This window comes from Zosterops lateralis (genome assembly GCF_965231275.1).
Source record: "Zosterops lateralis genome assembly, chromosome: 19".
NCBI classification, from domain to species: domain Eukaryota; kingdom Metazoa; phylum Chordata; class Aves; order Passeriformes; family Zosteropidae; genus Zosterops; species Zosterops lateralis.
Window position 1 is genome coordinate 4,652,667 of NC_139779.1, and position 10,813 is coordinate 4,663,479.

General features: G+C 62.5%; 1 protein-coding gene across 1 annotated transcript; it reads left to right on the plus strand.

Moving 5' to 3' along the window:
• Positions 1 to 309: 309 nt before the first annotated feature.
• SPAG5 (sperm associated antigen 5) lies at positions 310 to 9,541 on the plus strand (the record flags this gene model as incomplete). Its single annotated transcript, XM_083875307.1, has 25 exons — positions 310 to 684; positions 873 to 974; positions 1,182 to 1,675; positions 2,090 to 2,924; positions 3,321 to 3,439; positions 3,523 to 3,715; positions 4,247 to 4,339; positions 4,441 to 4,575; positions 4,850 to 4,969; positions 5,216 to 5,308; positions 5,449 to 5,583; positions 5,711 to 5,804; positions 5,888 to 5,981; positions 6,073 to 6,154; positions 6,588 to 6,721; positions 7,003 to 7,168; positions 7,304 to 7,493; positions 7,606 to 7,677; positions 7,822 to 7,945; positions 8,231 to 8,342; positions 8,545 to 8,625; positions 8,711 to 8,854; positions 8,983 to 9,057; positions 9,220 to 9,300; positions 9,384 to 9,541. 25 exons carry the CDS (start codon positions 310 to 312, stop codon positions 9,489 to 9,491), a joined length of 4,251 nt encoding a protein of 1,416 aa, XP_083731433.1. The 3' UTR covers positions 9,492 to 9,541.
• Positions 9,542 to 10,813: the final 1,272 nt, after the last annotated feature.

Genomic DNA, 10,813 nt, shown 5'->3' on the forward strand with positions numbered 1-10,813 from the left:
GCACGGCTGGGACCCTCGGCATCGCTCAGGGACATCCCCCTAGCCCGGCAGCCGGCCGGACCCTGCTGGGCCGGGTCCCCCAAGGGGTTATCCGGGTACCCCCCACCTCATCCCCGGGTACCTCAACTCTGTACCTCTCCCCGCGGGAGCAATAAACCCGAGAGCCGCGGGCACTGCTGCGGATGCTGCCCTGACTCGTGGTGGGGAAAGCGGGACCACCGAGGCGGGAGAGCGAGGGCGCGGCGCTGGACGGGGCGGGGTTGGGGCAGGTCTGGGGGGCCGTGTGGGGTGGTTTCCCCGGGGCAGGCGATGCGGGACGAGCTGGGTCCGCCTGCCCATCCTCCTGCCCACCGATCTGCCCGTTCCGGTACCGGCGCTGCGCAGCGCGGTGGGGGCGTGGCCAACGGATTAAACCACGCCCACGTCCCCGCCCACCGCCGGCATTGGCCCCGCCCCAACCGTCTCCCCGCGGGGCGACGCGCGCGCGGCGCAGCCAATCAGAGCCGCGCGTGGTTTTCAAACCGGCGGCGCGCGGGCAGCGGGGCCGGGAACCAGGCCCGAGACCAGCCCCAACCCCCCCGGAGCCCTCACCAGGAGCGGGCCCACACCGAGAGCCACCGCAGCCGTAGTCGAGACCAAGAGCAGGAGCGGGGCCGGGCCATGGAGCGCGCCAAGACCCCCGCCGTGAGTGCGGGCCGGGGTTCGGTTTGGATGTTCCGGTGGGGGCAGCCCCGGGGAGGGTTCTGAGGGGGCGGCGGGTCCGCAGCGCTCCCGGTATCTCTCTATGTGTGTCTATGTGTGTGTGGTGGGGGGGAGCTGCCGGTGACCCCCCCCCCCGGTGACCCCCCCGTGAACCCCCGTTTCCCCGGCAGGCGCAGAGGCGGCCCCGGCGCACCCCCCTGCAGCAGCTGCAGATGCAATCGGGCGCCGACCGGACCAGCCTGACCCCCCTGCTCCGCCGGCTGCGCCTCAAGGTCAGTGTGCGGGGATAACCGGCGGGGAGGGCTGCCCGGTGTACCGGAACCGGCCGTGCTGCGGGGTTAGATGGTGCCGGCGCAGCGGGAGGACGGGCGTGTTTCCTGGAGTGGAGAAATGAGGAGACTGGGACAAACGGCTGCGGGGGTGCAGGGGGAAAGGGCGGGGCTGCCCTGACCTCCCTTTTCCCCTAAAATATCCTGTAGGACCATGACTGCGCCACCCCGGTGTCCTGCGGCCGGGGCCCCCGCAGCGGCGTCACCGCGGTGCCTCGCACCCCAGGACCCCGGCGAAGTGCTACCCCGGGGCCCCCCAGCAGCGCCACCCCCGTGCCTTGCACCCCGGAGCCCCCCAAGAGCACCACTTTGGAGTCCCCCCGGGGCCTCAGGACTCCCATCCTTAAGCCTGGTGCCTCTGAGGCCCCCAGCAATGCCACCCTTATTCCTGGTGCCTTGGACACCTCTAGCAGCACCAGCCCAGAGGCCACTGATAGTGCTGTCTCAGTGTCCAGCACCCCAGAGCTCCCTGAAAACACCATGCCAGCCCCTCTGTGCAGTCCAGTCCTGGGGCCCAGCACCCAGGAGCCCCCCAGCAGCACCGTGCCAGCCTCTGTGTGTAGCTCTATCCCACAGTCCAGAATGTCAGAGCCTCCTAGCAGCACTGTGCCAGCCTCTGTGTGCGGCTCCATCGCAGTCAGCACGTCAGAGCCCCCTGACAACACCGGGCCAGTTTCTGTGTGCAGCTCCATCCCAGTGTCCAGCACCCCTGAGCCCTCTAGCAGCCCCATTCCAGTCCCCCTGAGCAGTTCCATCCCGGTGCCCAGCACCCCAGAGCCTTCTAGCATCTTTCCAGTCCCTGTGTGCAGCTCCATCCTGGTGCCCAGCCTCTCAGAGCCCCCTGACAACACCATGCCAGCCTCTGTGTGCAGCTCCATCCCAGTGCCCAGCACCTCAGAGCCCTCCAGCAGCCCCATCCCAGTCCCCCTGAGCAGTTCCATCTCAGTGTCCAGCACCCCAGAGCCCTCCAGCATCATTCCAGTCCCCTTGAGCAGTTCCATCCCAGTGCCCAGCACCCCAGAGCCTTCCAGCAGCATCATTCCAGTCCCCCTGTGCAGCTCCATCCCAGTGTCCAGCACCCCAGAGCCCTCTAGCATCGTTCCTGTCCCCCTTTGCAGCTCCTTCCTGGGATCCAGCACCCCAGAGCCCTCCAGCATCATTCCAGTCCCCCTTTGCAGCTCCTTCCTGGGATCCAGCACCCCAGAGTGCCCTGGCAACACTGTGCCAGTCTCCCCGTGCAGCTCCATCCCGGTGACCTCGGAGTCCCCTGGCAGCACCACCCCAGGGCTCCCCAGCATTATTAGCTCAGTGTCTTGCAACCCAACCTCTCCAGGCAGCTCTGCTCTACCCCCCTGCAGCTCTGGGTCCCCTGGCAATGCCAGCACAGCCTCCTGCACCCCAGGGCCTCCTGGCACCAGCTCCACTCCGCAGAAAGCTCCTTTCCACGGGTGGCGAGCAGCACCTCCAGACTTTTCCTGCAGCTTTGGGGCCTCCGAGCCCTCATCTGCAAATGGGAGTGCTGATCCTCTGCACCAAGGCTCCACTGAGGGAGCCGAGTTCCCTGCCCCTGTCCCCCCAGAACAGAGCCCACCTGGCCTCCCCCCCATTGAGACAAGTGGGTTGGAGCCTGCTGGGCCAGAAGCCACTGTCATCCCTGTCACCTCGCCTGAATCAACCCTGGGTGCTGTGTCTTGGATGTTGCCACTGGTGTGGCTGGAGAAGACCCTCAACAGCTCATTCCTGGTGGAATCCCTTCGGCACAGTCTGCCCCTCCGCAAGCCACAGCAGGATGCTGGCAGCAGTGTCACCCCTGTGCCCACTGTGGTCACTGGCACCAGCACAACCCCCATATCCACTGTGGTCACTGGCACTAGCATCACCCCCGTGCCCACTGTGGTTACTGGCACTAGCACAACCCCCATGTCCACTGTGGTCACTGGCACTAGCATCACCCCCGTGCCCACTGTGGTTACTGGCTCCAGCACAACCCCCATGTCCACTGTGGTCACTGGCACCAGCACAACCCCTGTGCCCACCGTGGTCATTGGCACCAGCATGACCCCAGTGCCTACCACAGCCATTGGAACCAGCATGACCCCAGTGCCCACTGCAGCCGCTGGCACCAGCACGACCCCAGTGCCCACCACAGTCATTGGCACCAGCACGACCCCAGTGCCCACCACAGTCATTGGTACCAGCATGACCCCAGTGCCCACCACAGTCATTGGAACCAGCATGACCCCAGTGCCCACTATGGCCACGGGCACCAGCATGACCCCAGTGCTCTCCATGGCTACTGGCACCTCCATGACACCTCGAGATGTGTGGGAGAGGAGCATGAACACATCCAGGGGAAGCCTCCCCTGTGCCAAGGACAGCGCTGCGGAAACAGACTCCCTGCTCTGGCAGTACGTATGAGGACATGCCCCCCTAGATGGGGCTGTGGCACCTGGGGGCTGTCCTTGCCCTAAGCCCCTCTCTTTGTCCCCAGCTGTCCCCGGGAGCATCTGAAGACCCTGCCACGGGCAGAGCTGGAGGGGAGGCTGGAGAGCACCCTCATCATCATCGAAGCCCTCTCGCTGCAGCTGCGTGACTGGCAGGAGAGCCAGCGGCCACAGCCTGGCGTGGGGCCGGCCAAGCTGAGGGACGCGCTCACACAGACAGACACCACCCACCCTGAAGGGGTAAGAGTCCTCTCTGAGGCAATGCCACCCTGTCCCCCACAGCCTCGGTGCTGTGACAGTGTCCTTGTGCCGCTGGCAAGACGGTGACCCCGTCTGGGTCGGTGGAGTGGAAGTAAAGCGCGGCTGCTGCATCACAGCATCACGCGCCCGGTGCTGCATGATCACGCCCGGATCAACCCGCTGAGTCTGCTGGATTGGAACCCTCATGAGGGGAAACATCCCTGGTGCACGTGGGGGGAAGGAGGGGAGGTGTCATGGCTGACCAGCTCTCGCTGGCCCCAGGGTGGAGTGGGGCTGGTGTGAAGCACCCTCTGCTATGGTGGATGCCTTTGGGAGGAGGAGACCAACTGGCAGCTCTACCTTGAGCTGTGGAGAACAGAGGCTGTGCAATGGCAGTGCAGCCAGAGCTGGGTGCCTGGTGGCTGTCACTGGCAATGAGTGTGCCAGATCTCAGCCAGGCAGGGCACACATATGTGCCCGGTGCTGCCTGTGCCTGCTGCCATAACACCAGTGTCCTTGTCCCTTCTCCAGAGCACCTGGGGCAGCCAGAGCCTCCTGTTCCAGGGCCTCGCGGACGCCGCTTTCCGGAGCTTGCAGGATGAGCAGGGAGCTCTCACGCAGGAGGTGAGTGTCCCTCTGCTTCCCTTTTCCCTTGGGTTTTGGGAGACCTGCTGGCACACACAGCAGCTGTACCTGGTGCCTCATGGTGCTGTCGCCTCCCACAGCAGGAGCAGGAGAGGACCCTGGTGTCCCAGTCTCAGGCTGTGCTTGAGAGTGTTCCCAGCAAGGTGCAGAGCTGTCTGGAAGAGCGGGATGCCATCAGGCAGCGAGTGGATGAAGCCCTACGAGCCAAGGACCAGGTAAGGGAGCAGCTGTTGTGGGACAGAGGCAGTCTCAGCTGTCTTCGTGCCTTTGGTAGGCCATCCTGCATCTCTGGGGATGAGGATCTCCCTGGCATCCCAGGGGAAGAAAATCTCAATGTGGAAGGCAAGAAGTGCTGTGTGATGGAGCTTTCTGGATTTTTTTTGGCACTGGCTGTGTCCCCCTGGGAGTAGGAGTCCTTATGCAGGGACGGCTCCTGGGAGTTTCTCCTTGTGCAACAGTGTGGCTGGAGCAGCATCCTCTCCTCTGCAGGGATATCTCTTCCTGGAGGCTTTCTGTGCCCATGCCAGTGCCCAGATCAGTGCCCGTGACCAGAGCCTGGCCTCCCAACAAGAGCTGAGCACGCTGCTGGCCCATGCCATCAACCTGCAGGTACTGAGCATGGTGCTACCCCCAGCTCTACCCCACACTGCATCAGGGGCTGGATCAGGGTATTGCAACATCTTGAGCTTGGGTGATGCTTTGCAATGGGTTTTGGTGCACCAGTTTTCCTGGTGCTGCCTGCTGCTGGGAAGCTGCTGGAAATTCGGCCTCAGGGCTGGTACTTGCCTCTCTTTGTGGTCATTAAATGTGGCTTTTCCACCACGGCAGTGCTGATTCATCCCTCCTACCCTACAGGCATCCCTGTCTGCCAAGGCGCAGTCTTTCCGAGAATTCTTAGATGTCACCTTTGAAAATCTGGAGAAGGAAAGGAGAGCCCTGGATGAGGAGGTGAGGGGTGTCCTGTGGGGGCTCAGCCCCTCGCTGCCCTGCCAGTGCTCTGGGTGTCATGACCTGTCCCTGGTCACACAGCAGGACAGTGCCATGGCAGTGCCACACTGAGCTCTGCCTGGTGCTGTGTCCCTTCCCAGAGGGAGCAGACGAGGGCCCTGGTGTCCCAGTCCCATGCCCTGTTGGAGCGTGTGCCTGGCAAGCTGAGGAGCTGCCTGGAGGAGCTGGCTGCTACACGGGAACGAGCAGAGGATGCTCTTCAAGCCAAGGAGGAGGTACAGGGGTGCCTCCTCTCAGTCCTGTGAGGTGTCTGAGGCACGGACAGTGTGATTTGGGGCACCCCTTGGTGTGAGAACACTCCATGGGGAAGAGCACCCCAGAACAAGCACCATGTCTCCACAGACATCCTGCCAGCTGGAGAAGACCTTGATGACCCTGCAGGACACAGGGGCTCAGCTGGAGCAGCTGACAGTGGCCAACTCACGCCTGGGCAAAGGTAGGGGTGGGTGATGTGGGGGCTGGAGGTGCCCCATTCCCACTGCCCCTGTCCCCCCTGGCTGACAACTCTGTCCCTGGCAGACCTGAGCTCTGTGATGATAAATCTGGCCAGCGTGGAGCAGGAGCGGGATGCACTGCAGCAGGAGAACGAGAAGCAGTGGGAGGAGATGGCCCAGTGGGTTTGAGCTCTGATGTCCTGAGTCCCATTCCACCTCTGGCCCCCAAAACACAGCACCCTCTGATCCCATCCCATCCCATCCCCTCAGGCTGGCGAAGGAGAGGAACTCCCTGCAGCAGGAGTGCAAGGAGCTGTGCCAGGAGCTGCGGGAGGCCACCGAGTGCCGGGAGGTAGGAGCTGCCTGACCTTGCCCACGCCATCACGAGCTGCCCCCATCAGGGCCTCTCCGGGAAGGCTGGCAGATGGCCAGCAGCAGGATTAGCCCTCCTACAGAGGGGGGATGAGCTTGTGAGGGCGGGTTGACATCCCGCACGTAGCGCAGCTTTTCATCCTGCCCGGCAGGGATTCCCAGGGAGGGGGCTGGGCAGCACTCCGAGATAATTTTCTTGGAGATAGTCTTCCCCTGCAGGCACACAGAGCTGTCCCCCAGCCTGTCCTATGTCCCCAGTAAACTGGTTTGTGGGGTTTGGGCTGCTGGGATAAAGCTGCCCCTGATTAGAAACAGCACCCTGAGGCATGGGAGGGTCTGTGCTGGAGGTCCCAATGAGCCCCCTCGGGTCTCTGCTTGGCTGCTTACGGCTGTGTCCCCTCACCCTCTTACAGTTCCTGGATCAAGAGAACCAAATGTGCCGCACTCAGCTGCTGGAGGTGGAGGCCAGACTGAACTCCACGCTGGCCACGCTGCAGGAGCGTGTCCTGCAGCACAAGGAGCTGATGGAGTCCCACCAACGCCTGCGGTACTGCCCCACTCACCAGCTCCACTCAAACCCCTCTAGTTTTGGGAAATCAAGCCCTTCCTGGGGTGTCAGAGGGGACATTTTGACCATGGTCACTGCTGCTCCAGCCAAGTGTGGTGGTCCAGGTGGGTGGGGAAGGCCAGCAGATCCCATCTTGAGGGAAGCTGCCTAAACCTGTGGGATTTGTACCATTGCATGTTCATGGTGAGAGGCAGGCATGTCCCCATCCCACATCAAGGAAGGGAAATGCTGCTCCTGCTGAGGCTGATGCCATCCCACAGGGAAGAGCAGGCTGCCCTCAGCAAGGAGCTGGACAGCACCAAGGCCGAGCTCCTCAGCTTGCAGACAAAGAGGAACAAAGTTTCTTGGTGCTCCACGGACATTATGGAGAGCAAGATGCGGCTGCAGGAGCTCGCTGACTGCCTCAAGGCTGCTCTGGAAGAGCAGGTAGGGGCCCTGTGCTGAGGACAAGGACAACAGGATGGCCCAGGGGGTTCTCCATGGGAATGGCTTTGAGATCCTGTGCTTGCTGGGGCAGTCACAAGCTGCACTCTGGTGCTGTACTCTCCTTCCCCTCTGAAGGATGATGATGATGCTCCATCGAGAAGCAAAGCCTGGACCCCAGGCCCCAGGACCCCGGGCTGGCAGACCCCACGCCGTGCCTGGACCCCGGCGTGCCGCACCCCGGCCTGGCGCACCCCGGCGTGCCGCACCCCACACCACGCCAGCAGCTCCTTTGTGGGCAGCGTCCTGAAAGCTGTGGCAGGGAAAGGTGAGCTGGCACCCCTCCTCTGGGTTTTGGGGAGTCCCAGGGTGGGGATTGCTCCCTCCCATGCTGGGGAATGTGCAGTGCTGGGCACAGCTGCTGTCCTCTCCTCTTGCAGATGCCAATGAAACCACCAGAAGTGGGAGTGCAGTTGCCAAGGACAAACTTGGATCTGTGCCAAAGCCAATAGGTATTGAGGCTGTCACCCTGCTTGAGACCCTGCTCTGAAGCTGCAGGGCTGCTGTGCAGGGGGATGAGCACCCATGCCTTCCTTTGTGTGCCCTGGGGCTGATGTTCTCTCTGTATTGCTCACAAGGCTCTTTCCTGCCTCCAGATCCTGAGGACACTCTGCTGGAGAGTGTGAAGGAGCTGAGAGCTGTGGTCTCCAACCTTGCCATGCTGAGCTCTCGCATCCAGGATCTGGAGCAGAGCGAGTTCAGGGCACTGCAGACGGAGATGTGAGTTCAGCATGGGCTCATGTCAAGGGTTGGGTGGGGCATCACTGTCCTGGGTATGGCCTTTCCTGCAGGCAGCCTGGTGGTCTGCCTCTTGCCTCAGCCCTGGATTAGACCTCTCTTGTCATGGCGAGATGGGCTTTTTCCAGCTGGCTGGGCTGGATCCAGCTGGCTGGGCTGGTGTCTTCTCTCATCATAGGCCCAGGGGCATGGCCAGGAGGGGGTTTGGTACCTGGTGCTGTGCTTGGCTGTGATCCCCATTCACTCACCACCACTGTCCTCTCCCAGCTCTGACCTGCAGCTCCGCCTGGAGACAGTGACAGCTGAGAGCCAGGACAAGGTGGATACCCAGGCTGCCACCATTGCCAAGCTGAACAAGGCGCTGAGGACCAAGCTTGAGGTGAGCCAGAAGTGGGCCAGCGCTCACCCCAGGGCAGAGCCGAACTGGGACGGGCGCTGATCTAGGACATGGAGAAATCTGGTGATGCCCCATGGGTGCTCCTGGCTTATCTGACCTTCTCAAACATGAGAAAACCTGCTCTGGGGTGTTGGGGGTGGCCAGGGCTGGGCACTGCCTGACCCTGCTTCTTCCTCCCTGTCAGAATGAGAAGGAGCTGCAGGACGTGGTGAAACAGCAGGAAGAGAAGCTGTTGCAACTCATCGACAAGAGTGGGGAAGTCATGGTGTGTGATGGGGGCATGGGTGAGCAGCTCCCCGGGGGGCTGCTGGCCACAGGACCCCCCTCAGCATTCCCTTTTTTTCCTATAGAGGCTGAAGGCAGAAGTGTCCGAGCTGAAGCGCTTGCTCCAGCGTGCAGAGACAGAGGCCAAAGTGCTGTGGGAGGAAATGAGGGGCAAGGAGCACCAGGTGGACACTGCCTACATCCAGGAGCGGGTCATGCTGCGGCGGGAGGTGAGGCTGGGGTGTCACCCCACCATAGACAAAAGGAGATCTCTTCAGATCTTGCTCCTCACAGCCCGCCCCCCACTCCAGAGCTTTTCCCCCCACAGGGATCTCAGCAGGGCTTGCTCCTTTTGCAGGTGGAAAAACTGCGGCTGCTGCTCATGGAAAAAGAGGATGAGAATATGCGGCTCACTGACAAGTACCTGGAGCAGGTATGGGGAGCCTCGAGGGGCTGCCCTGGCTCCAGTCATGGAATCAGGATGGTTTGGGTTGGAAGGGACCATAAAGGTCACCTAGTTCCAGCACTCCTGGCATAGGCAGGTCCCTGCCCAAGCTTGGAGCAGAGTCCTGACAGGTTTCTCCCACCACCACAGGTCCGAGGGCTGGAGATGAAGCTCCATTGTACCCAGAAAGTGCTGAGGACCCATGAGGAGATGCAGGGGAAGATAAAAGAGGTGAGATTTTACTCTTCATTGCTCACCCTTGCTGTGACTGCAACAACACCAACCCAAACACTAATTGCTGCTGCTGTCCCCAGGTCCTGTCGGCTGTCCCTGAGGTGGCTGTGGGCTGCCAGGAACTCCAGAGTCTGTTGCTCTATCTGGGCCTGAAGCCAGCCAGCAAGGAAGCTGCTGAGCCGCTATAGCCTGTAGCCTGAAACCTTTCCTGTTGTTAATGTTGTAATTATTTATTGAATAAAGTTGTGTTGGCTTTTACCCCGCCTGCTGTGTGAATTCAGGAAGCTCCTGGTGCTGTGGGTGGGGACAACTTGTCCAGCCTGTGCCGGTTGCTCCTGTTCCGTCACGGGGCTGTGGGCACAGCTCCCTGCCACCCCAGGGCCTCTCCTTCTTGGCGTCCCCCCTCTCTGCCAGTGTTTGCTCTCAATAAGGGCCCGCGTTCCCCAGGCTCCCACCCTGTGGCCCCGGCAGCAGCCGGAGTGCCGGGGCTGAGCCAGCTTCCCTCCCCTGCTCCTCCTCCTGCCCTAGATTCCCTCCCTGCCCCGCTCTGCAGGGGCTCGTCTGGACCCTGCACCCCATCCTGAGGCTGCAGGCACGAGCCTGTTGCGTGGGAATTGTTCCAGAGGATGGATCCCTCACCTTCTCCCAGGGATGGTTCTAGAGGCTGGATCCTGCAGCCCCAGCACGGGGCTGTGGGCACATGCCTGTTGCACGGGCATGTTTCCCCCTCCCAGCCTGGCTCCAGCACGCAGCATCCCATGGCTCAGCCAGCACCGGGAGCTCTGCCAGCTCCTGCTCCCAACCCCCCTTGGTCCCTGCTGCTGCATGGAGGGGGGGGGTGCTCCCTTAGGGGCTCCCCAGCTCCCAGCACAGCTCCAGCCTCACCTCCCCTGTTCCCTGCTGGGGCAGCTCCTGCGGGATCCCCCTCCCGGTGTTCCTGACCCCAAGGATGCTCCCCACGGCCGTGGGGACCACGCAGAACCTTCCCTCCCCTGCGCTGGCCCAAAATAGCAGCACTCCAACAAGTGCTCTGGTTTTTAATGGCCTCTTTCTGCTGCCCAAGGGGGGTGGAAATCACCTTCCCCTGCCCTCTGCCACAGCCCTGCTGCTCGGCGTGGGGCAGCACTTGGGTGCATGACACGCCGGGTGCTGGCATCGATTTATTTACCCAGGAAATTGAGGTGTTTGGGGCCGTGCCTCCATGCCCTGGGTGCGTGGGTGGCTCGTGGGGGAAGTGGCACTCGCTGCTCCCTGGCACTGCCTCCCTCCCCGACCTGTGACCCCGCTGGGTACAGCCTCCCGAGGTGCGAGGCCAGCAGTGGGGGGCCCGGCTCTGGGCTGCAGGGAGATGTGCTCCCTTCCCTGGATTAGGGCCACGCAGGGTGGCTGAGCCTCCTTTTACGGCGGGATTCAGCACAGCGGGGCCCTGGCAGCCATCCCCGTGGGCCGAGTGGGGACACTGGTATTGTCCCCTGTGCCGGCTGCGGGTGGTTTTTTAGGGGGGTTGGTC